The 18,027-nt window shown below is 53.4% G+C and overlaps 1 protein-coding gene and 60 non-coding genes across 61 annotated transcripts in view; 60 read left to right on the forward strand and 1 right to left on the reverse strand.

Moving 5' to 3' along the window:
* LOC142775133 (uncharacterized) overlaps positions 1–13,616 on the reverse strand; it is a 45,338-nt gene extending 31,722 nt beyond the window's left edge. The window contains exon 1 of the mRNA XM_075876481.1: positions 11,847–13,616. Within this exon, the coding sequence (XP_075732596.1) occupies positions 11,847–13,425 (1,579 nt within the window). The 5' untranslated portion in view covers positions 13,426–13,616. The remainder of the gene's footprint in view (positions 1–11,846) is intronic.
* On the forward strand, positions 6–87 carry TRNAS-GCU (transfer RNA serine (anticodon GCU)). The gene has a single exon. It is a non-coding gene; the product is annotated as a tRNA-Ser (tRNA).
* Positions 167–248, forward strand: TRNAS-GCU (transfer RNA serine (anticodon GCU)). Its single transcript has one exon. It is a non-coding gene; the product is annotated as a tRNA-Ser (tRNA).
* On the forward strand, positions 330–411 carry TRNAS-GCU (transfer RNA serine (anticodon GCU)). The gene has a single exon. It is a non-coding gene; the product is annotated as a tRNA-Ser (tRNA).
* On the forward strand, positions 650–731 carry TRNAS-GCU (transfer RNA serine (anticodon GCU)). Its single transcript has one exon. It is a non-coding gene; the product is annotated as a tRNA-Ser (tRNA).
* Positions 811–892, forward strand: TRNAS-GCU (transfer RNA serine (anticodon GCU)). Its single transcript has one exon. It is a non-coding gene; the product is annotated as a tRNA-Ser (tRNA).
* TRNAS-GCU (transfer RNA serine (anticodon GCU)) lies at positions 974–1,055 on the forward strand. The gene has a single exon. It is a non-coding gene; the product is annotated as a tRNA-Ser (tRNA).
* Positions 1,298–1,378, forward strand: TRNAS-GCU (transfer RNA serine (anticodon GCU)). The gene has a single exon. It is a non-coding gene; the product is annotated as a tRNA-Ser (tRNA).
* On the forward strand, positions 1,460–1,541 carry TRNAS-GCU (transfer RNA serine (anticodon GCU)). The gene has a single exon. It is a non-coding gene; the product is annotated as a tRNA-Ser (tRNA).
* On the forward strand, positions 1,784–1,865 carry TRNAS-GCU (transfer RNA serine (anticodon GCU)). The gene has a single exon. It is a non-coding gene; the product is annotated as a tRNA-Ser (tRNA).
* Positions 2,106–2,187, forward strand: TRNAS-GCU (transfer RNA serine (anticodon GCU)). Its single transcript has one exon. It is a non-coding gene; the product is annotated as a tRNA-Ser (tRNA).
* On the forward strand, positions 2,269–2,350 carry TRNAS-GCU (transfer RNA serine (anticodon GCU)). Its single transcript has one exon. It is a non-coding gene; the product is annotated as a tRNA-Ser (tRNA).
* TRNAS-GCU (transfer RNA serine (anticodon GCU)) lies at positions 2,594–2,675 on the forward strand. The gene has a single exon. It is a non-coding gene; the product is annotated as a tRNA-Ser (tRNA).
* On the forward strand, positions 3,076–3,157 carry TRNAS-GCU (transfer RNA serine (anticodon GCU)). Its single transcript has one exon. It is a non-coding gene; the product is annotated as a tRNA-Ser (tRNA).
* Positions 3,237–3,318, forward strand: TRNAS-GCU (transfer RNA serine (anticodon GCU)). The gene has a single exon. It is a non-coding gene; the product is annotated as a tRNA-Ser (tRNA).
* On the forward strand, positions 3,885–3,966 carry TRNAS-GCU (transfer RNA serine (anticodon GCU)). The gene has a single exon. It is a non-coding gene; the product is annotated as a tRNA-Ser (tRNA).
* TRNAS-GCU (transfer RNA serine (anticodon GCU)) lies at positions 4,373–4,454 on the forward strand. The gene has a single exon. It is a non-coding gene; the product is annotated as a tRNA-Ser (tRNA).
* Positions 4,697–4,778, forward strand: TRNAS-GCU (transfer RNA serine (anticodon GCU)). The gene has a single exon. It is a non-coding gene; the product is annotated as a tRNA-Ser (tRNA).
* On the forward strand, positions 4,858–4,939 carry TRNAS-GCU (transfer RNA serine (anticodon GCU)). The gene has a single exon. It is a non-coding gene; the product is annotated as a tRNA-Ser (tRNA).
* TRNAS-GCU (transfer RNA serine (anticodon GCU)) lies at positions 5,339–5,420 on the forward strand. Its single transcript has one exon. It is a non-coding gene; the product is annotated as a tRNA-Ser (tRNA).
* Positions 5,500–5,581, forward strand: TRNAS-GCU (transfer RNA serine (anticodon GCU)). The gene has a single exon. It is a non-coding gene; the product is annotated as a tRNA-Ser (tRNA).
* TRNAS-GCU (transfer RNA serine (anticodon GCU)) lies at positions 5,826–5,907 on the forward strand. Its single transcript has one exon. It is a non-coding gene; the product is annotated as a tRNA-Ser (tRNA).
* On the forward strand, positions 5,987–6,068 carry TRNAS-GCU (transfer RNA serine (anticodon GCU)). The gene has a single exon. It is a non-coding gene; the product is annotated as a tRNA-Ser (tRNA).
* On the forward strand, positions 6,148–6,228 carry TRNAS-GCU (transfer RNA serine (anticodon GCU)). The gene has a single exon. It is a non-coding gene; the product is annotated as a tRNA-Ser (tRNA).
* TRNAS-GCU (transfer RNA serine (anticodon GCU)) lies at positions 6,310–6,391 on the forward strand. Its single transcript has one exon. It is a non-coding gene; the product is annotated as a tRNA-Ser (tRNA).
* On the forward strand, positions 6,634–6,715 carry TRNAS-GCU (transfer RNA serine (anticodon GCU)). Its single transcript has one exon. It is a non-coding gene; the product is annotated as a tRNA-Ser (tRNA).
* TRNAS-GCU (transfer RNA serine (anticodon GCU)) lies at positions 6,797–6,878 on the forward strand. The gene has a single exon. It is a non-coding gene; the product is annotated as a tRNA-Ser (tRNA).
* On the forward strand, positions 7,120–7,201 carry TRNAS-GCU (transfer RNA serine (anticodon GCU)). Its single transcript has one exon. It is a non-coding gene; the product is annotated as a tRNA-Ser (tRNA).
* TRNAS-GCU (transfer RNA serine (anticodon GCU)) lies at positions 7,441–7,522 on the forward strand. Its single transcript has one exon. It is a non-coding gene; the product is annotated as a tRNA-Ser (tRNA).
* On the forward strand, positions 7,602–7,683 carry TRNAS-GCU (transfer RNA serine (anticodon GCU)). Its single transcript has one exon. It is a non-coding gene; the product is annotated as a tRNA-Ser (tRNA).
* TRNAS-GCU (transfer RNA serine (anticodon GCU)) lies at positions 7,928–8,009 on the forward strand. The gene has a single exon. It is a non-coding gene; the product is annotated as a tRNA-Ser (tRNA).
* Positions 8,250–8,331, forward strand: TRNAS-GCU (transfer RNA serine (anticodon GCU)). The gene has a single exon. It is a non-coding gene; the product is annotated as a tRNA-Ser (tRNA).
* TRNAS-GCU (transfer RNA serine (anticodon GCU)) lies at positions 8,413–8,494 on the forward strand. Its single transcript has one exon. It is a non-coding gene; the product is annotated as a tRNA-Ser (tRNA).
* On the forward strand, positions 8,735–8,816 carry TRNAS-GCU (transfer RNA serine (anticodon GCU)). Its single transcript has one exon. It is a non-coding gene; the product is annotated as a tRNA-Ser (tRNA).
* TRNAS-GCU (transfer RNA serine (anticodon GCU)) lies at positions 8,898–8,979 on the forward strand. The gene has a single exon. It is a non-coding gene; the product is annotated as a tRNA-Ser (tRNA).
* On the forward strand, positions 9,222–9,303 carry TRNAS-GCU (transfer RNA serine (anticodon GCU)). Its single transcript has one exon. It is a non-coding gene; the product is annotated as a tRNA-Ser (tRNA).
* Positions 9,384–9,465, forward strand: TRNAS-GCU (transfer RNA serine (anticodon GCU)). Its single transcript has one exon. It is a non-coding gene; the product is annotated as a tRNA-Ser (tRNA).
* TRNAS-GCU (transfer RNA serine (anticodon GCU)) lies at positions 9,704–9,785 on the forward strand. The gene has a single exon. It is a non-coding gene; the product is annotated as a tRNA-Ser (tRNA).
* TRNAS-GCU (transfer RNA serine (anticodon GCU)) lies at positions 9,865–9,946 on the forward strand. Its single transcript has one exon. It is a non-coding gene; the product is annotated as a tRNA-Ser (tRNA).
* TRNAS-GCU (transfer RNA serine (anticodon GCU)) lies at positions 10,189–10,270 on the forward strand. Its single transcript has one exon. It is a non-coding gene; the product is annotated as a tRNA-Ser (tRNA).
* TRNAS-GCU (transfer RNA serine (anticodon GCU)) lies at positions 10,351–10,432 on the forward strand. Its single transcript has one exon. It is a non-coding gene; the product is annotated as a tRNA-Ser (tRNA).
* TRNAS-GCU (transfer RNA serine (anticodon GCU)) lies at positions 10,512–10,593 on the forward strand. The gene has a single exon. It is a non-coding gene; the product is annotated as a tRNA-Ser (tRNA).
* On the forward strand, positions 10,999–11,080 carry TRNAS-GCU (transfer RNA serine (anticodon GCU)). Its single transcript has one exon. It is a non-coding gene; the product is annotated as a tRNA-Ser (tRNA).
* On the forward strand, positions 11,160–11,241 carry TRNAS-GCU (transfer RNA serine (anticodon GCU)). Its single transcript has one exon. It is a non-coding gene; the product is annotated as a tRNA-Ser (tRNA).
* An 883-nt stretch (positions 13,617–14,499) lies between the features above and the next one.
* On the forward strand, positions 14,500–14,581 carry TRNAS-GCU (transfer RNA serine (anticodon GCU)). Its single transcript has one exon. It is a non-coding gene; the product is annotated as a tRNA-Ser (tRNA).
* A 79-nt stretch (positions 14,582–14,660) lies between these two features.
* On the forward strand, positions 14,661–14,742 carry TRNAS-GCU (transfer RNA serine (anticodon GCU)). Its single transcript has one exon. It is a non-coding gene; the product is annotated as a tRNA-Ser (tRNA).
* A 79-nt stretch (positions 14,743–14,821) lies between these two features.
* Positions 14,822–14,903, forward strand: TRNAS-GCU (transfer RNA serine (anticodon GCU)). Its single transcript has one exon. It is a non-coding gene; the product is annotated as a tRNA-Ser (tRNA).
* Positions 14,904–14,984: 81 nt separating this feature from the next.
* On the forward strand, positions 14,985–15,066 carry TRNAS-GCU (transfer RNA serine (anticodon GCU)). The gene has a single exon. It is a non-coding gene; the product is annotated as a tRNA-Ser (tRNA).
* A 239-nt stretch (positions 15,067–15,305) lies between these two features.
* Positions 15,306–15,387, forward strand: TRNAS-GCU (transfer RNA serine (anticodon GCU)). Its single transcript has one exon. It is a non-coding gene; the product is annotated as a tRNA-Ser (tRNA).
* Positions 15,388–15,466: 79 nt separating this feature from the next.
* Positions 15,467–15,548, forward strand: TRNAS-GCU (transfer RNA serine (anticodon GCU)). Its single transcript has one exon. It is a non-coding gene; the product is annotated as a tRNA-Ser (tRNA).
* Positions 15,549–15,627: 79 nt separating this feature from the next.
* Positions 15,628–15,709, forward strand: TRNAS-GCU (transfer RNA serine (anticodon GCU)). The gene has a single exon. It is a non-coding gene; the product is annotated as a tRNA-Ser (tRNA).
* Positions 15,710–15,789: 80 nt separating this feature from the next.
* Positions 15,790–15,871, forward strand: TRNAS-GCU (transfer RNA serine (anticodon GCU)). Its single transcript has one exon. It is a non-coding gene; the product is annotated as a tRNA-Ser (tRNA).
* Positions 15,872–15,951: 80 nt separating this feature from the next.
* Positions 15,952–16,033, forward strand: TRNAS-GCU (transfer RNA serine (anticodon GCU)). Its single transcript has one exon. It is a non-coding gene; the product is annotated as a tRNA-Ser (tRNA).
* A 238-nt stretch (positions 16,034–16,271) lies between these two features.
* On the forward strand, positions 16,272–16,353 carry TRNAS-GCU (transfer RNA serine (anticodon GCU)). Its single transcript has one exon. It is a non-coding gene; the product is annotated as a tRNA-Ser (tRNA).
* A 79-nt stretch (positions 16,354–16,432) lies between these two features.
* Positions 16,433–16,514, forward strand: TRNAS-GCU (transfer RNA serine (anticodon GCU)). Its single transcript has one exon. It is a non-coding gene; the product is annotated as a tRNA-Ser (tRNA).
* Positions 16,515–16,758: 244 nt separating this feature from the next.
* Positions 16,759–16,840, forward strand: TRNAS-GCU (transfer RNA serine (anticodon GCU)). Its single transcript has one exon. It is a non-coding gene; the product is annotated as a tRNA-Ser (tRNA).
* Positions 16,841–16,919: 79 nt separating this feature from the next.
* Positions 16,920–17,001, forward strand: TRNAS-GCU (transfer RNA serine (anticodon GCU)). The gene has a single exon. It is a non-coding gene; the product is annotated as a tRNA-Ser (tRNA).
* Positions 17,002–17,080: 79 nt separating this feature from the next.
* On the forward strand, positions 17,081–17,162 carry TRNAS-GCU (transfer RNA serine (anticodon GCU)). The gene has a single exon. It is a non-coding gene; the product is annotated as a tRNA-Ser (tRNA).
* Positions 17,163–17,243: 81 nt separating this feature from the next.
* Positions 17,244–17,325, forward strand: TRNAS-GCU (transfer RNA serine (anticodon GCU)). The gene has a single exon. It is a non-coding gene; the product is annotated as a tRNA-Ser (tRNA).
* Positions 17,326–17,568: 243 nt separating this feature from the next.
* On the forward strand, positions 17,569–17,650 carry TRNAS-GCU (transfer RNA serine (anticodon GCU)). Its single transcript has one exon. It is a non-coding gene; the product is annotated as a tRNA-Ser (tRNA).
* A 242-nt stretch (positions 17,651–17,892) lies between these two features.
* Positions 17,893–17,974, forward strand: TRNAS-GCU (transfer RNA serine (anticodon GCU)). Its single transcript has one exon. It is a non-coding gene; the product is annotated as a tRNA-Ser (tRNA).
* Positions 17,975–18,027: the final 53 nt, after the last annotated feature.

Below are 18,027 nucleotides of genomic sequence, written 5' to 3' on the forward strand. Positions count from 1 at the left end.
AGACGGACGAGGTGGCCGAGAGGTTAAGGCGATCGACTGCTAATCCACTGGGCTCTGCCCTCATGGGTTCGAATCCCATCCTCGTCGAGTCGCGTAACTTTTTTTGCTCTCCCAGTCATCGGTCTTTGACACTAGTGTGTAAGCTGCACGGATGGCCTGCAAGGCGGACGAGGTGGCCGAGAGAATAAGGCGATGGACTGCTAATCCATTGGGCACTGCCCGCGTGGGTTCAAATTCCATCCTCGTCGAGTCGCGTAACGTTGTTTTTGTTCTCCCAGTGATCGGTCTACGACACTAGTGTGTAAGCTGCATGGATGGCCAGCAAGGCGGACGAGGTGGTCGAGTGGTTAAGGCGATGGACTGCTAATCCATTGGGCTCTGCCCACTTTGGTTCGAATCCTATCCTCGTCGAGTCGCGTAATTTTTTTTGTCCTCCCAGTGATGGGTCTACGACACTAGTGTGTAAACTGCACGAATGGCCTGCAAAGTGGACGAGGTGGCCGAGAGGTTAAGGATTGACTGCTAATTTATTGGGCTCGGCCCACATGGGTTCAAATCCCATCCTCGTCGAGTCGCGTAACTTTTTTTGTTCTCCCAGTAATCAGTCTTCGACACTAGTGTGTAAGCTGCACGGGTTGCCCGCAATGTGGACGAGGTGTCCGAGAGCTTAAGGCGATGGACTGCTAATCCATTGGGCTCTGCCCGCGTGGGTTTGAATCCCATCCTCGTCCAGTCGCGTAACTTTTTTTGTTCTCCCAGTGATCGGTCTTCAACACTAGTGTGAAAGCTGCACGAATGGCCTGCAAAGCGGACGAGGTGGCCGAGAGGTTAAGGCGATGGACTGCTAATTCATTGGGCCCTGCCCGCGTGGGTTCGAATTCCATCCTCGTCGAGTCGCGTAACTTTGTTTTTGTTCTCCCAGTGATAGGTCTTCGACACTAGTGTGTAAGCTGCACGGATGGCCTGCAAGGCGGACGAGGTGGTCGAGTGGTTAAGGCGATGGACTGCTAATCCATTGGGCTCTGCCCGCTTGGGTTCGAATCCTATCCTCGTCGAGTCGCTTAATTTTTTTTTGTCTTCCCAGTGATGGGTCTGCGACACTAGTGTGTAAACTGCACGGATGGCCAGCAAGGCGGACGAGGGGGCCGAGAGGTTAAGGAGATGTACTGCTAATTTATTGGGCTCGCCCCGCATCGGTTCGTATCTCATCCTCGTCGAGTCGCGTAACTTTTTTTTGTTCTCCCAGTGATCGGTCTTCGACACTAGTGTGCAAGCTGCACGGATGGCCTGCAAGGCGGACGAGGTGGCCGAGAGGTTAAGGCGATGGACTGCTAATCCATTGGGCACTGCCCGCGTGGGTCGAATTCCATCCTCGTCGAGTCGCGTAACGTTGTTTTTGTTCTCCCAGTGATCGGTCTACGACACTAGTGTGTAAGCTGCGTGGATGGCCTGCAAGGCGGACGAGGTGGTCGAGTGGTTAAGGCGATGGACTGCTAATCCATTGGGCTCTGCCCACTTTGGTTCGAATCCTATCCTCGTCGAGTCGCGTAATTTTTTTTGTCCTCCCAGTGATGGGTCTGCGACACTAGTGTGTAAACTGCATGGATGGCCAGCAAGGCGGACGAGAGGGCCGAGTGGTTAAGGAGATATACTGCTATTTTATTAGGCTCGGCCCGCATCGGTTCCAATCTGATCCTCGTCGAGTCGCGTAACTTTTTTTTTGTTCTCCCAGTTATCTGTCTACGACTCTAGTGTGTAAGCTTCACGAATGGCCTTCAAGGCGGACGAGGTTGCCGAGAGGTTAAGGCGATGGACTGCTAATCCGTTGGGCTCTGCCCGCGTGGTTTCGAATCCCATCCTCGTCGAGTCGCGTAACTTTTTTTTGTTTTCCAGTGATCGGTCTTCGACACTAGCGTGTAAGCTGCACGGAGGGCCTGCAAGACGGACGATGTGGCTGAGAGGTTAAGGCGATAAACTGCTAATCCACTGGGCTCTGCCCGCGTGGGTTCGAATCCCATCCTCGTCGACCCGCGTAACTTTTTTTGTTCTCCCAGTGATCAGTCTTCGACACCAGTATGTAAGCTGCACGGATGGCCTGCAAGGCGGACGAGGTGGCCGAGAGGTTAAGGCGATGGACTGCTAATCCATTGGGCACTGCCCGCGTGGGTTCGAATTCCATCCTCGTCGAGTCGCGTAACTTTGTTTTTGTTCTCCCAGTGATAGGTCTTCGACACTAGTGTGTAAGCTGCACGGATGGCCTGCAAGGCGGACGAGGTGGTCGAGTGGTTAAGGCGATGGACTGCTAATCCATTGGGCTCTGCCCGCTTGGGTTCGAATCCTATCCTCGTCGAGTCGCTTAATTTTTTTTTTGTCTTCCCAGTGATGGGTCTGCGACACTAGTGTGTAAACTGCATGGATGGCCAGCAAGGCGGACGAGAGGGCCGAGTGGTTAAGGAGATATACTGCTATTTTATTAGGCTCGGCCCGCATCGGTTCCAATCTGATCCTCGTCGAGTCGCGTAACTTTTTTTTGTTCTCCCAGTGATCGGTCTTCGACACTAGTGTGTAAGCTGCACGAATGGCCTGCAAGGCGGGCGAGGTGGCCGAGAGGTTAAGGCGATGGACAGCTAATCCATTGGGCCCTGCCCACGTGGGTTCGAATCCCATCCTCGTCGAGTCGCGTAACTATTTTTTGTTCTCCCAGTGATCGGTCTTCGACACTAGTGTGTAAGCTGCACAGATGGCCTGCAAGGCGGACGAGGTGGCCGAGAGGTTAACGCCATGGACTGCTAATGCATTGGGCTCTGCCCGCGTTGGTTCGAATCCCATCCTCGTCGAGTCGTGTAACTTTTTTTCTTCTCCCAGTGATCGGTCTTCAGTACTAGTGTGAAAGCTGCACGAATAGCCTGCAAAGAGGACGAGGTGGCCGAGAGGTTAAGGATTGACTGCTAATTTATTGGGCTCGGCCCGCATGGGTTCAAATCCCATCCTCGTCGAGTCGCGTAACTTTTTTTGTTCTCCCAGTAATCAGTCTTCGACACTAGTGTGTAAGCTGCACGGGTTGCCCGCAATGCGGACGAGGTGTCCGAGAGCTTAAGGCGATGGACTGCTAATCCATTGGGCTCTGCCCGCGTGGGTTCGAATCCCATCCTCGTCCAGTCGCGTAACTTTTTTTGTTCTTCCAGTGATCGGTCTTCAACACTAGTGTGAAAGCTGCACGAATGGCCTGCAAAGCGGACGAGGTGGCCGAGAGGTTAAGGCGATGGACTGCTAATCCATTGGGCTCTGCCCGCGTGGGTTCGAATCCCATTTTCGTCGAGTCGTCTAACTTTGTTTTTGTTCTCCCAGTGATGGGTCTACGACACTAGTGTGTAAACTAAACGGATGGCCTGCAAGGCGGACGAGGGGGCCGAGAGGATAAGGAGATTGCTTGCTTATTTATTGGGCTCGGCCCGCGTCGGTTCGAATCCCATCCTCGTCGAGTCGCGTAACTTTTTTTTGTTCTCCCAGTTATCTGTCCACGACTCTAGTGTGTAAGCTTCACGAATGGCCTTCAAGGCGGAGGAGGTTGCCGAGAGGTTAAGGCGATGGACTGCTAATCCGTTGGGCTCTGCCCGCGTGGTTTCGAATCCTATCCTCGTCGAGTCGCTTAATTTTTTTTTGTCTTCCCAGTGATGGGTCTGCGACACTAGTGTGTAAACTGCACGGATGGCCAGCAAGGCGGACGAGGGGGCCGAGAGGTTAAGGAGATATACTGCTAATTTATTGGGCTCGCCCCGCATCGGTTCGTATCTCATCCTCGTCGAGTCGCGTAACTTTTTTTGTTCTCCCAGTGATCGGTCTTCGACACTAGTGTGTAAGCTGCACGAATGGCCTGCAAGGCGGGCGAGGTGGCCGAGAGGTTAAGGCGATGGACTGCTAATCCATTGGGCTCTGCCCGCGTGGGATCGAATCCCATCCTCGTCGAGTCGCGTAACTTTTTTTGTTTCTCCCAGTGATCGGTCTTCGACACTAGTGTGTAAGCTGCACGGATGGCCTGCAAGGCGGACGAGGTGGCCGAGAGGTTAAGGCGATGGACTGCTAATATACTGGGCTCTGCCCGCGTTTGTTCCAATCCCATCCTCGTCGAGTCGTGTTACTTTTTTTTGTTCTCCCAGTGATCTGTCTACGACACTAGTGTGTAAGCTGCACGAATGGCCTGCAAGGCGGACGAGGTTACCGAGAGGTTAAGGCGATGGACTGCTAATCCGTTGGGCTCTGCCCGCGTGGGTTTGTATCCCATCCTCGTCGAGTCGCGTAACTTTATTTTTTGTTCTCCCAGTGATCGGTCTACGACACTAGTGTGTAAGCTGCATGGATGGCCTGCAAGGCGGACGAGGTGGTCGAGTGGTTAAGGCGATGGACTGCTAATCCATTGGGCTCTGCCCACTTTGGTTCGAATCCTATCCTCGTCGAGTCGCGTAATTTTTTTTTGTCCTCCCAGTGATGGGTCTACGACACTAGTGTGTAAACTGCATGGATGGCCAGCAAGGCGGACGAGAGGGCCGAGAGGTTAAGGAGATATACTGCTATTTTATTAGGCTCGGCCCGCATCGGTTCGAATCTGATCCTCGTCGAGTCGCGTAACTTTTTTTTGTTCTCCCAGTGATCGGTCTTCGACACTAGTGTGTAAGCTGCACGAATGGCCTGCAAAGCGGGCGAGGTGGCCGAGAGGTTAAGGCGATGGACAGCTAATCCATTGGGCTCTGCCCACGTGGGTTCGAATCCCATCCTCGTCGAGTCGCGTAACTATTTTTGTTCTCCCAGTGATCGGTCTTTGACACTAGTGTGTAAGCTGCACAGATGGCCTGCAAGGCGGACGAGGTGGCCGAGAGGTTAAGGCCATGGACTGCTAATGCATTGGGCTCTGCCCGCGTGGGTTCGAATCCCATCGTCGTCGAGTCGCGTAAATTTTTTTGTCCTCCCAGTGATGGGTCTACGACACTAGTGTGTAAACTGCATGGATGGCCAGCAAGGCGGACGAGAGGGCCGAGAGGTTAAGGAGATATACTGCTATTTTATTAGGCTCGGCCCGCATCGGTTCGAATCTGATCCTCGTCGAGTCGCGTAACTTTTTTTCTTCTCCCAGTGATCGGTCTTCAGCACTAGTGTGAAAGCTGCACGAATGGCCTGCAAAGTGGACGAGGTGGCCGAGAGGTTAAGGATTGACTGCTAATTTATTGGGCTCGGCCCGCATGGGTTCAAATCCCATCCTCGTCGAGTCGCGTAACTTTTTTTGTTCTCCCAGTATACAGTCTTCGACACTAGTGTGTAAGCTGCACGGGTTGCCCGCAATGCGAACGAGGTGTCCGAGAGCTTAAGGCGATGGACTGCTAATCCATTGGGCTCTGCCCGCGTGGGTTCGAATCCCATCCTCGTCCAGTCGCGTAACTTTTTTTGTTCTCCCAGTGATCGGTCTTCAACACTAGAGTGAAAGCTGCACGAATGGCCTGCAAAGCGGACGAGGTGGCCGAGAGGTTAAGGCGATGGACTGCTAATCCATTGGGCTCTGCCCGCGTGGGTTCGAATCCCATTTTCGTCGAGTCGTCTAACTTTTTTTTTGTTCTCCCAGTGATGGGTCTACGACACTAGTGTGTAAACTAAACGGATGGCCTGCAAGGCGGACGAGGGGGCCGAGAGGATAAGGAGATTGCTTGCTTATTTATTGGGCTCGGCCCGCGTCGGTTCGAATCCCATCCTCGTCGAGTCGCGTAACTTTTTTTTTGTTCTCCCAGTTATCTGTCTACGACTCTAGTGTATAAGCTTCACGAATGGCCTTCAAGGCGGACGAGGTTGCCGAGAGGTTAAGGCGATGGACTGCTAATCCGTTGGGCTCTGCCCGCGTGGTTTCGAATCCCATCCTCGTCGAGTCGCGTAACTTTTTTTTGTTTTCCAGTGATCGGTCTTCGACACTAGCGTGTAAGCTGCACTGAGGGCCGGCAAGACGGACGATGTGGCTGAGAGGTTAAGGCGATGAACTGCTAATCCACTGGGCTCTGCCCGCGTGGGTTCGAATCCCATCCTCGTCGACCCGCGTAACTTTTTTTGTTCCCCCAGTGATCAGTCTTCGACACTAGTGTGTAAGCTGCACGGATGGCCTGCAAGGCGGACGAGGTGGCCGAGAGGTTAAGGCGATGGACTGCTAATCCATTGGGCTTGCCCGCGTGGGTTCGAATTCCATCCTCGTCGAGTCGCGTAACTTTGTTTTTGTTCTCCCAGTGATAGGTCTTCGACTTTAGTGTGTAAGCTGCACGGATGGCCTGCAAGGCGGACGAGGTGGTCGAGTGGTTAAGGCGATGGACTGCTAATCCATTGGGCTCTGCCCGCTTGGGTTCGAATCCTATCCTCGTCGAGTCGCTTAATTTTTTTTTGTCTTCCCAGTGATGGGTCTGCGACACTAGTGTGTAAACTGCACGGATGGCCAGCAAGGCGGACGAGGGGGCCGAGAGGTTAAGGAGATATACTGCTAATTTATTGGGCTCGCCCCGCATCGGTTCGTATCTCATCCTCGTCGAGTCGCGTAACTTTTTTTTGTTCTCCCAGTGATCGGTCTTCGACACTAGTGTGTAAGCTGCACGGATGGCCTGCAAGGCGGACGAGGTGGCCGAGAGGTTATGGCGATGGACTGCTAATCCATTGGGCACTGCCCGCGTGGGTTCGAATTCCATCCTCGTCGAGTCGCGTAACGTTGTTTTTGTTCTCCCAGTGATCGGTCTACGACACTAGTGTGTAAGCTGCATGGATGGCCTGCAAGGCGGACGAGGTGGTCGAGTGGTTAAGGCGATGGACTGCTAATCCATTGGGCTCTGCCCACTTTGGTTCGAATCCTATCCTCGTCGAGTCGCGTAATTTTTTTTGTCCTCCCAGTGATGGGTCTACGACACTAGTGTGTAAACTGCATGGATGGCCAGCAAGGCGGACGAGAGGGCCGAGAGGTTAAGGAGATATACTGCTATTTTATTAGGCTCGGCCCGCATCGGTTCGAATCTGATCCTCGTCGAGTCGCGTAACTTTTTTTTGTTCTCCCAGTGATCGGTCTTCGACACTAGTGTGTAAGCTGCACGAATGGCCTGCAAGGCGGGCGAGGTGGCCGAGAGGTTAAGGCGATGGACAGCTAATCCATTGGGCTCTGCCCACGTGGGTTCGAATCCCATCCTCGTCGAGTCGCGTAACTATTTTTTGTTCTCCCAGTGATCGGTCTTCGACACTAGTGTGTAAGCTGCACAGATGGCCTGCAAGGCGGACGAGGTGGCCGAGAGGTTAAGGATTGACTGCTAATTTATTGGGCTCGGCCCACATGGGTTCAAATCCCATCCTCGTCGAGTCGCGTAACTTTTTTTGTTCTCCCAGTAATCAGTCTTCGACACTAGTGTGTAAGCTGCACGGGTTGCCCGCAATGCGGACGAGGTGTCCGAGAGCTTAAGGCGATGGACTGCTAATCCATTGGGCTCTGCCCGCGTGGGTTCGAATCCCATCCTCGTCCAGTCGCGTAACTTTTTTTGTTCTCCCAGTGATCGGTCTTCAACACTAGTGTGAAAGCTGCACGAATGGCCTGCAAAGCGGACGAGGTGGCCGAGAGGTTAAGGCGATGGACTGCTAATCCATTGGGCTCTGCCCGCGTGGGTCCGAATCCCATTTTCGTCGAGTCGTCTAACTTTTTTTTTGTTCTCCCAGTGATGGGTCTACGACACTAGTGTGTAAACTAAACGGATGGCCTGCAAGGCGGACGAGGGGGCCGAGAGGATAAGGAGATTGCTTGCTTATTTATTGGGCTCGGCCCGCGTCGGTTCGAATCCCATCCTCGTCGAGTCGCGTAACTTTTTTTTTGTTCTCCCAGTTATCTGTCTACGACTCTAGTGTGTAAGCTTCACGAATGGCCTTCAAGGCGGACGAGGTTGCCGAGAGGTTAAGGCGATAGACTGCTAATCCGTTGGGCTCTGCCCGCGTGGTTTCGAATCCCATCCTCGTCGAGTCGCGTAACTTTTTTTTGTTTTCCAGTGATCGGTCTTCGACACTAGCGTGTAAGATGCACGGAGGGCCTGCAAGACGGACGATGTGGCTGAGAGGTTAAGGCGATGAACTGCTAATCCACTGGGCTCTGCCCGCGTTGGTTCGAATCCCATCCTCGTCGACCCGCGTAACTTTTTTTGTTCTCCCAGTGATCAGTCTTCGACACTAGTGTGTAAGCTGCACGGATGGCCTGCAAGGCGGACGAGGTGGCCGAGAGGTTAAGGCGATGGACTGCTAATCCATTGGGCACTGCCTGCGTGGGTTCGAATTCCACCCTCGTCGAGTCGCGTAACTTTGTTTTTGTTCTCCCAGTGATAGGTCTTCGACACTAGTGTGTAAGCTGCACGGATGGCCTGCAAGGCGGACGAGGTGGTCGAGTGGTTAAGGCGATGGACTGCTAATCCATTGGGCTCTGCCCGCTTGGGTTCGAATCCTATCCTCGTCGAGTCGCTTAATTTTTTTTGTCTTCCCAGTGATGGGTCTTCGACACTAGTGTGTAAACTGCACGGATGGCCAGCAAGGCGGACGAGGGGGCCGAGAGGTTAAGGAGATATACTGCTAATTTTTTGGGCTCGCCCCGCATCGGTTCGTATCTCATCCTCGTCGAGTCGCGTAACTTTTTTTGTTCTCCCAGTGATCGGTCTTCGACACTAGTGTGTAAGCTGCACGGATGGCCTGCAAGGCGGACGAGGTGGCCGAGAGGTTAAGGCGATGGACTGCTAATCCATTGGGCACTGCCAGCGTGGGTTCGAATTCCATCCTCGTCGAGTCGCGTAACGTTGTTTTTGTTCTCCCAGTGATCGGTCTACGACACTAGTGTGTAAGCTGCATGGATGGCCTGCAAGGCGGACGAGGTGGTCGAGTGGTTAAGGCGATGGACTGCTAATCCATTGGGCTCTGCCCACTTTGGCTCGAATCCTATCCTCGTCGAGTCGCGTAATTTTTTTTGTCCTCCCAGTGATGGGTCTACGACACTAGTGTGTAAACTGCATGGATGGCCAGCAAGGCGGACGAGAGGGCCGAGAGGTTAAGGAGATATACTGCTATTTTATTAGGCTCGGCCCGCATCGGTTCGAATCTGATCCTCGTCGAGTCGCGTAACTTTTTTTTTGTTCTCCCAGTGATCGGTCTTCGACACTAGTGTGTAAGCTGCACGAATGGCCTGCAAGGCGGGCGAGGTGGCCGAGAGGTTAAGGCGATGGACAGCTAATCCATTGGGCTCTGCCCACGTGGGTTCGAATCCCATCCTCGTCGAGTCGCGTAACTATTTTTTGTTCTCCCAGTGATCGGTCTTCGACACTAGTGTCTAAGCTGCACAGATGGCCTGCAAGGCGGACGAGGTGGCCGAGAGGTTAAGGCCATGGACTGCTAATGCATTGGGCTCTGCCCGCGTGGGTTCGAATCCCATCCTCGTCGAGTCGTGTAACTTTTTTTCTTCTCCCAGTGATCGGTCTTCAGCACTAGTGTGAAAGCTGCACGAATGGCCTGCAAAGTGGACGAGGTGGCCGAGAGGTTAAGGATTGACTGCTAATTTATTGGGCTCGGCCCGCATGGGTTCAAATCCCATCCTCGTCGAGCCGCGTAACTTTTTTTGTTCTCCCAGTAATCAGTCTTCGACACTAGTGTGTAAGCTGCACGGGTTGCCCGCAATGCCGACGAGGTGTCCGAGAGCTTAAGGCGATGGACTGCTAATCCATTGGGCTCTGCCCGCGTGGGTTCGAATCCCATCCTCGTCCAGTCGCGTAACTTTTTTTGTTCTCCCAGTGATCGGTCTTCAACACTAGTGTGAAAGCTGCACGAATGGCCTGCAAAGCGGACGAGGTGGCCGAGAGGTTAAGGCGATGGACTGCTAATCCATTGGGCTCTGCCCGCGTGGGTCCGAATCCCAGTTTCGTCGAGTCGTCTAACTTTTTTTGTTCTCCCAGTGATGGGTCTACGACACTAGTGTGTAAACTAAACGGATGGCCTGCAAGGCGGACGAGGGGGCCGAGAGGATAAGGAGATTGCTTGCTTATTTATTGGGCTCGGCCCGCGTCGGTTCGAATCCCATCCTCGTCGAGTCGCGTAACTTTTTTTTTGTTCTCCCAGTTATCTGTCTACGACTCTAGTGTGTAAGCTTCACGAATGGCCTTCAAGGCGGACGAGGTTGCCGAGAGGTTAAGGCGATGGACTGCTAATCCGTTGGGCTCTGCCCGCGTGGTTTCGAATCCCATCCTCGTCGAGTCGCGTAACTTTTTTTTTGTTTTCCAGTGATCGGTCTTCGACACTAGCGTGTAAGCTGCACGGAGGGCCTGCAAGACGGACGATGTGGCTGAGAGGTTAAGGCGATGAACTGCTAATCCACTGGGCTCTGCCCGCGTGGGTTCGAATCCCATCCTCGTCGACCCGCGTAACTTTTTTTGTTCTCCCAGTGATCAGTCTTCGACACTAGTGTGTAAGCTGCACGGATGGCCTGCAAGGCGGACGAGGTGGCCGAGAGGTTAAGGCGATGGACTGCTAATCCATTGGGCACTGCCTGCGTGGGTTCGAATTCCATCCTCGTCGAGTCGCGTAACTTTGTTTTTGTTCTCCCAGTGATAGGTCTTCGACACTAGTGTGTAAGCTGCACGGATGGCCTGCAAGGCGGACGAGGTGGTCGAGTGGTTAAGGGGATGGACTGCTAATCCATTGGGCTCTGCCCGCTTGGGTTCGAATCCTATCCTCGTGGAGTCGCTTAATTTTTTTTTGTCTTCCCAGTGATGGGTCTGCGACACTAGTGTGTAAACTGCACGGATGGCCAGCAAGGCGGACGAGGGGGCCGAGAGGTTAAGGAGATATACTGCTAATTTATTGGGCTCGCCCCGCATCGGTTCGTATCTCATCCTCGTCGAGTCGCGTAACTTTTTTTTGTTCTCCCAGTGATCGGTCTTCGACACTAGTGTGTAAGCTGCACGAATAGCCTGCAAGGCGGGCGAGGTGGCCGAGAGGTTAAGGCGATGCACTGCTAATCCATTGGGCTCTGCCCGCGTGGGTTCGAATCCCATCCTCGTCGAGTCGCGTAACTTTTTTTTGTTTTCCAGTGATCGGTCTTCGACACTAGTGTGTAAGCTGCACGGATGGCCTGCAAGGCGGACGAGGTGGTCGAGTGGTTAAGGGGATGGACTGCTAATCCATTGGGCTCTGCCCGCTTGGGTTCGAATCCTATCCTCGTCGAGTCGCTTAATTTTTTTTGTCTTCCCAGTGATGGGTCTGCGACACTAGTGTGTAAACTGCACGGATGGCCAGCAAGGCGGACGAGGGGGCCGAGAGGTTAAGGAGATATGTAGTGTTCCTACTTAAAATAACGGAACAGCATTAAAGCTTCAGTATGGAACTGGCGTCCATCTTAATCTGCTTTATTTTTCACTTCATCCTCCTCTTCCTTCCTGCCCCGGCCCTCACGCTTCTTCATCTTCTGTCCAAAGGCTCATACCGCTTCACCCTTCCCGCTTTCTTTTAATTACCCCTCCTGGGGTAATACTTGAAGACATTCCCAATTGAAGCACATTCAACAGATCCACGTTCACCAGTGTACCAGACAGTCTTCAAAATTCCGTTCTGGGTGGCTGTCTTGGTCACAGAGTAAGGCCCATAAAATTTGGCACTGGAATCTCTTATTCCTTTTCTCACTAGTACGAGGTCGGTGACTTGAATGTCTGGCATGTCTGCTCGATGCCTCTTGTCGAAATTCTTTTTCATTCGTTTTCGGTACCTCTCCTCCTGTGATTTTTGTTGCCTCTCCTCGACAATCTTGAGGTTTTCCAAGAGTCCCAACTCACCTTCTCGTTTCTTGTTAAGTTCGGCGAAATCCAGGTGAACTACTTCAAAAGGCACGTTCGAGTGGCAAGGTAGTATCATGGTGTCCGTAGGCTGTTTATACTTGACTTTGTGTACTTGACACACATGGCATGAACGAACGTACTGACTAACGTCTTTCTTCATGTGAGGCCACGTAAACCTCTTGACCAACTTGTTGTAGGTACGCCAAAAGCCGTCGTGTGGTGGCGGTGGTGGTGATGACGGCGGTGGAGCCGTCGGTGCCGAGTGTCCTGGTTCTTCTGGTGAAATAGGCTCCTTCTCAGTGCTTTGCACGCTCTCCAATGAGTCTCCGCCGCTGCTCGCCTCGTTCTCGCGTCGATTACGGGCCCCGGCCTTCTTGGATGGTGACTTCGTTCTGCGTCGGTGGGACCTTGGGTGTCGGTACATCGGAGGAGGTCGTTGCCACGAAGGGGCACTCCCTCTGTCCTGGAAGTCCTCCTGGCTCCTGTTGCCACTTCCGCCGTTACCTCCCCGTACTCCTTCTTCGAGATTTCTTCCGGAGCTGTTCCGTCCTGTCATTTCCAGGTTGCTCTGAAAACGGCCACCACCAGAGCCGTTTTGTCCTACTGCTTCCATGTTGCTTCGCGAGCGGCCACGTCGCCGACGAAAGTAGCGGCCACGGAACCGCCGTGGAGGGCGCCGGGGTGGGGGTTCGTTGAAAACCTCCTCTTCGGCGTACGCTGGCCGTGGCTCATCGACAATGAAACGCTGCGGTGGAAGCGGTGGCGGTGGTGGGGCTCGCGGAGGTGCTCGTGGCACTCCTCTGAAACGCTGGTTGTATCGCCAAGGGTAGGGCCTCCCCACGCCGTCCATGATCCACCGTCTAGGAGCCGGGTCGCTCTGGTCCTGGTGCGGTGGCAGTGACCGCGATGAGTCTCGGTTTCCTGCTTCCTCCCTTCGATCTTCCCCTCGGCCACGCCTTGACGCCGGCCCGCGCCTTCGTTGATTGCGACGTGGAATCCAGCGGGGTCGGAACGGGCGCCTGTCGGCCGCGTACGGGCTACCCTGAACAGGCTCACCATCGGGTCCGGTCACATTGGCTGCCTCGCAGCCCTTATCGCCGACCACGACGTCAAACTCGACGGTCTCACCTTCGCCAACGCTGCGCAGCAACTTCTGTGGGTTGTTGCGCGTGATGGCCGTCTGGTGGACGAAGATGTCCTCGTGAGTGTCGTTGCGGTTGATGAAGCCATAGCCGTTCTTGACATTAAACCACTTCACCGTTCCCAGGATCCTCTCGGCGACGATAGGCTTCTTCCTGCCACTGAAACGACTCTCTTCGCCCATTGCCAAGTTGGCGGTTATCTTCGGAAGGGGCCGGGTGCCGGTCACAGCTGCTGGAAGCCCGCCTGGATGCGTGATGCGCTTCTGGTGGCTTGACCAGTCCGATTTACTCCGACTGAAACAGCTGCTTGACTCGGCGGTTATGCTTGTTTCCGAAGCTGATGGTATGTTCTGAAGACACGCGAGGAGGTCATCTAGAGTCTTTGGTGACAGTATTTGCACTTGCTTCAACACGTTAGTGTGCAATCCATGCATTATTAAGGCAACTACGGCCGTAGATGGAAGCAAAGGCTCCGCCAGCTTTAAAAGACGGCGTTTCTCAAAGAAGTACTCGACAAGGCAGCTTTGCTCAGACTTGAAATTAAGCGCCGTGTTCCATCTTTCTACTGGATTGCTTCGGAATGCAGTCAAAAACTTTTTCCTCCACTGGCTCCAAGAGTCGTCACTGTCTTCCAGAATGCATGTTTCATACCACTTTCGCGCAACACCTCTCAAGTAAACGCGCATGTTGGTGATTTTAGCCTCATCAGAGAGCCACTTGTTTTTTCCAGCGGCATATTCGTAGAAATCAAGCCAACTTTCTGGATTTGAAGACACACCGTCGAAAGCATCAGGTTCTACGAAATTAGGTGTCGGTCTCTCAGCATTCAGAGAGCTTATAAGAGATGTCATTATTTGGTTTTGTTGAAGCATCTGTTCCTGTTGCAGCTGAAAAGCTTTCAAAACGAGGCTCACCTCTTCCGTCGAAGATCGTGATCCTGAGTGTTTTCGACGCGCTGGTTCAAGAACTAGGTCGTTGAAGGTCGCCACACGCAAGTTCACTTTCACAGCACCTTTCCGTCGTAGTTCAGTAGTGTCTACGGCTGCCTTTTCCACAACCAGGTTTACGAGTTCTTCCGAGCTGAGCTCACGAGGTAGGTCTACCGCTGCTTCGTCTTGAACTTGGTACTTCGAAAAGATGATCTCCTCGGAGGTCTCGTCTATGAAGAACGTCACCCACATGATGGCTTCGATGGCCGACTGCGCCAAAATAATGTAGTGTTCCTACTTAAAATAACGGAACAGCATTAAAGCTTCAGTATGGAACTGGCGTCCATCTTAATCTGCTTTATTTTTCACTTCATCCTCCTCTTCCTTCCTGCCCCGGCCCTCACGCTTCTTCATCTTCTGTCCAAAGGCTCATACCGCTTCAAGATATACTGCTAATTTATTGGGCTCGCCCCGCATCGGTTCGTATCTCATCCTCGTCGAGTCGCGTAACTTTTTTTGTTCTCCCAGTGATCGGTCTTCGACACTAGTGTGTAAGCTGCACGAATAGCCTCCAAGGCGGGCGAGGTGGCCGAGAGGTTAAGGCGATGGACTGCTAATCCATTGGGCTCTGCCCGCGTGAGTTCGAATCCCATCCTCGTCGAGTCGCGTAACTTTTTTTTGTTTTCCAGTGATCGGTCTTCGACACTAGCGTGTAAGCTGCACGGAGGGCCTGCAAGACGGACGATGTGGCTGAGAGGTTAAGGCGATGAACTGCTAATCCACTGGGCTCTGCCCGCGTGGGTTCGAATCCCATCCTCGTCGACCCGCGTAACTTTTTTTGTTCTCCCAGTGATCAGTCTTCGACACTAGTGTGTAAGCTGCACGGATGGCCTGCAAGGCGGACGAGGTGGCCGAGAGGTTAAGGCGATGGACTGCTAATCCATTGGGCACTGCCTGCGTGGGTTCGAATTCCATCCTCGTCGAGTCGCGTAACTTTGTTTTTGTTCTCCCAGTGATAGGTCTTCGACACTAGTGTGTAAGCTGCACGGATGGCCTGCAAGGCGGACGAGGTGGTCGAGTGGTTAAGGGGATGGACTGCTAATCCATTGGGCTCTGCCCGCTTGGGTTCGAATCCTATCCTTGTCGAGTCGCTTAATTTTTTTGTCTTCCCAGTGATGGGTCTGCGACACTAGTGTGTAAACTGCACGGATGGCCAGCAAGGCGGACGAGGGGGCCGAGAGGTTAAGGAGATGGACTGCTAATCCACTGGGCTCTGCCCTCGTGGGTTCGAATCCCATCCTTGTCGAGTCGCGTAACTTTTTTTGCTCTCCCAGTTATCTGTCTACGACACTAGTGTGTAAGCTGCACGAATGGCCTTCAAGGCGGACGAGGTTGCCGAGAGGTTAAGGCGATGGACTGCTATTCCGTTGGGCTCTGCCCGCGTGGGTTCGAATCCCATCCTCGTCGAGTCGCGTAACTTTTTTTTGTTTTCCAGTGATCGGTCTTCGACACTAGTGTGTAAGCTGCACGGAGGGCCTGCAAGACGGACGAGGTGGCCGAGAGGTTAAGGCGATGGACTGCTAATCCACTGGGCTCTGCCCTCGTGGGTTCGAATCCCATCCTTGTCGAGTCGCGTAACTTTTTTTGCTCTCCCAGTCATCGGTCTTTGACACTAGTGTGTAAGCTGCACGGATGGCCTGCAAGGCGGACGAGGTGGCCGAGAGGTTAAGGCGATGGACTGCTAATCCATTGGGCACTGCCCGCGTGGGTTCGAATTCCATCCTCGTCGAGTCGCGTAACTTTTTTTTGTTCTCCCAGTGATCGGTCTTCGACACTAGTGTGTAAGCTGCACGAATGGCCTGCAAGGCGGGCGAGGTGGCCGAGAGGTTAAGGCGATGGACAGCTAATCCATTGGGCTCTGCCCACGTGGGTTCGAATCCCATCCTCGTCGAGTCGCGTAACTATTTTTTGTTCTCCCAGTGATCGGTCTTCGACACTAGTGTGTAAGCTGCACAGATGGCCTGCAAGGCGGACGAGGTGGCCGAGAGATTAAGGCCATGGACTGCTAATGCATTGGGCTCTGCCCGCGTGGGTTCGAATCCCATCCTCGTCGATTCGTGTAACTTTTTTTCTTCTCCCAGTGATCGGTCTTCAGCACTAGTGTGAAAGCTGCACGAATGGCCTGCAAAGTGGACGAGGTGGCCGAGAGGTTAAGGATTGACTGCTAATTTATTGGGCTCGGCCCGCATGGGTTCAAATCCCATCCTCGTCGAGTCGCGTAACTTTTTTTGTTCTCCCAGTAATCAGTCTTCGACACTAGTGTGTAAGCTGCACGGGTTGCCCGCAATGCGGACGAGGTGTCCGAGAGCTTAAGGCGATGGACTGCTAATCCATTGGGCTCTGCCCGCGTGGGTTCGAATCCCATCCTCGTCCAGTCGCGTAACTTTTTTTGTTCTCCCAGTGATCGGTCTTCAACACTAGAGTGAAAGCTGCACGAATGGCCTGCAAAGAGGACGAGGTGGCCGAGAGGTTAAGGCGATGGACTGCTAATCCATTGGGCTCTGCCCGCGTGGGTTCGAATCCCATTTTCGTCGAGTCGTCTAACTTTTTTTTTGTTCTCCCAGTGATGGGTCTACGACACTAGTGTGTAAACTAAACGGATGGCCTGCAAGGCGGACGAGGGGGCCGAGAGGATAAGGAGATTGCTTGCTTACTTATTGGGCTCGGCCCGCGTTGGTTCGAATCCCATCCTCGTCGAGTCGCGTAACTTTTTTTTTGTTCTCCCAGTTATCTGTCTACGACCCTAGTGTATAAGCTTCACGAATGGCCTTCAAGGCGGACGAGGTTGCCGAGAGGTTAAGGCGATGGACTGCTAATCCGTTGGGCTCTGCCCGCGTGGTTTCGAATCCCATCCTCGTCGAGTCGCGTAACTTTTTTTTGTTTTCCAGTGATCGGTCTTCGACACTAGCGTGTAAGCTGCACGGAGGGCCGGCAAGATGGACGATGTGGCTGAGAGGTTAAGGCGATGAACTGCTAATCCACTGGGCTCTGCCCGCGTGGGTTCGAATCCCATCCTCGTCGACCCGCGTAACTTTTTTTGTTCTCCCAGTGATCAGTCTTCGACACTAGTGTGTAAGCTGCACGGATGGCCTGCAAGGCGGACGAGGTGGCCGAGAGATTAAGGCGATGGACTGCTAATCCATTGGGCACTGCCCGCGTGGGTTCGAATTCCATCCTCGTCGAGTCGCGTAACTTTGTTTTTGTTCTCCCAGTGATAGGTCTTCGACACTAGTGTGTAAGCTGCACGGATGGCCTGCAAGGCGGACGAGGTGGTCGAGTGGTTAAGGCGATGGACTGCTAATCCATTGGGCTCTGCCCGCTTGGGTTCGAATCCTATCCTCGTCGAGTCGCTTAATTTTTTTTTTGTCTTCCCAGTGATGGGTCTGCGACACTAGTGTGTAAACTGCACGGATGGCCAGCAAGGCGGACGAGGGGGCCGAGAGGTTAAGGAGATATACTGCTAATTTATTGGGCTCGCCCCGCATCGGTTCGTATCTCATCCTCGTCGAGTCGCGTAACTTTTTTTTGTTCTCCCAGTGATCGGTCTACGACACTAGTGTGTAAGCTGCATGGATGGCCTGCAAGGCGGACGAGGTGGTCGAGTGGTTAAGGCGATGGACTGCTAATCCATTGGGCTCTGCCCACTTTGGTTCGAATCCTATCCTCGTCGAGTCGCGTAATTTTTTTTGTCCTCCCAGTGATGGGTCTACGACACTAGTGTGTAAACTGCATGGATGGCCAGCAAGGCGGACGAGAGGGCCGAGAGGTTAAGGAGATATACTGCTATTTTATTAGGCTCGGCCCGCATCGGTTCGAATCTGATCCTCGTCGAGTCGCGTAACTTTTTTTTTGTTCTCCCAGTGATCGGTCTTCGACACTAGTGTGTAAGCTGCACGAATGGCCTGCAAGGCGGGCGAGGTGGCCGAGAGGTTAAGGCGATGGACAGCTAATCCATTGGGCTCTGCCCACGTGGGTTCGAATCCCATCCTCGTCGAGTCGCGTAACTATTTTTTGTTCTCCCAGTGATCGGTCTTCGACACTAGTGTG

Source organism: Rhipicephalus microplus, chromosome X, assembly GCF_043290135.1.
Source record: "Rhipicephalus microplus isolate Deutch F79 chromosome X, USDA_Rmic, whole genome shotgun sequence".
Taxonomy (NCBI): Eukaryota; Metazoa; Arthropoda; class Arachnida; order Ixodida; family Ixodidae; genus Rhipicephalus; species Rhipicephalus microplus.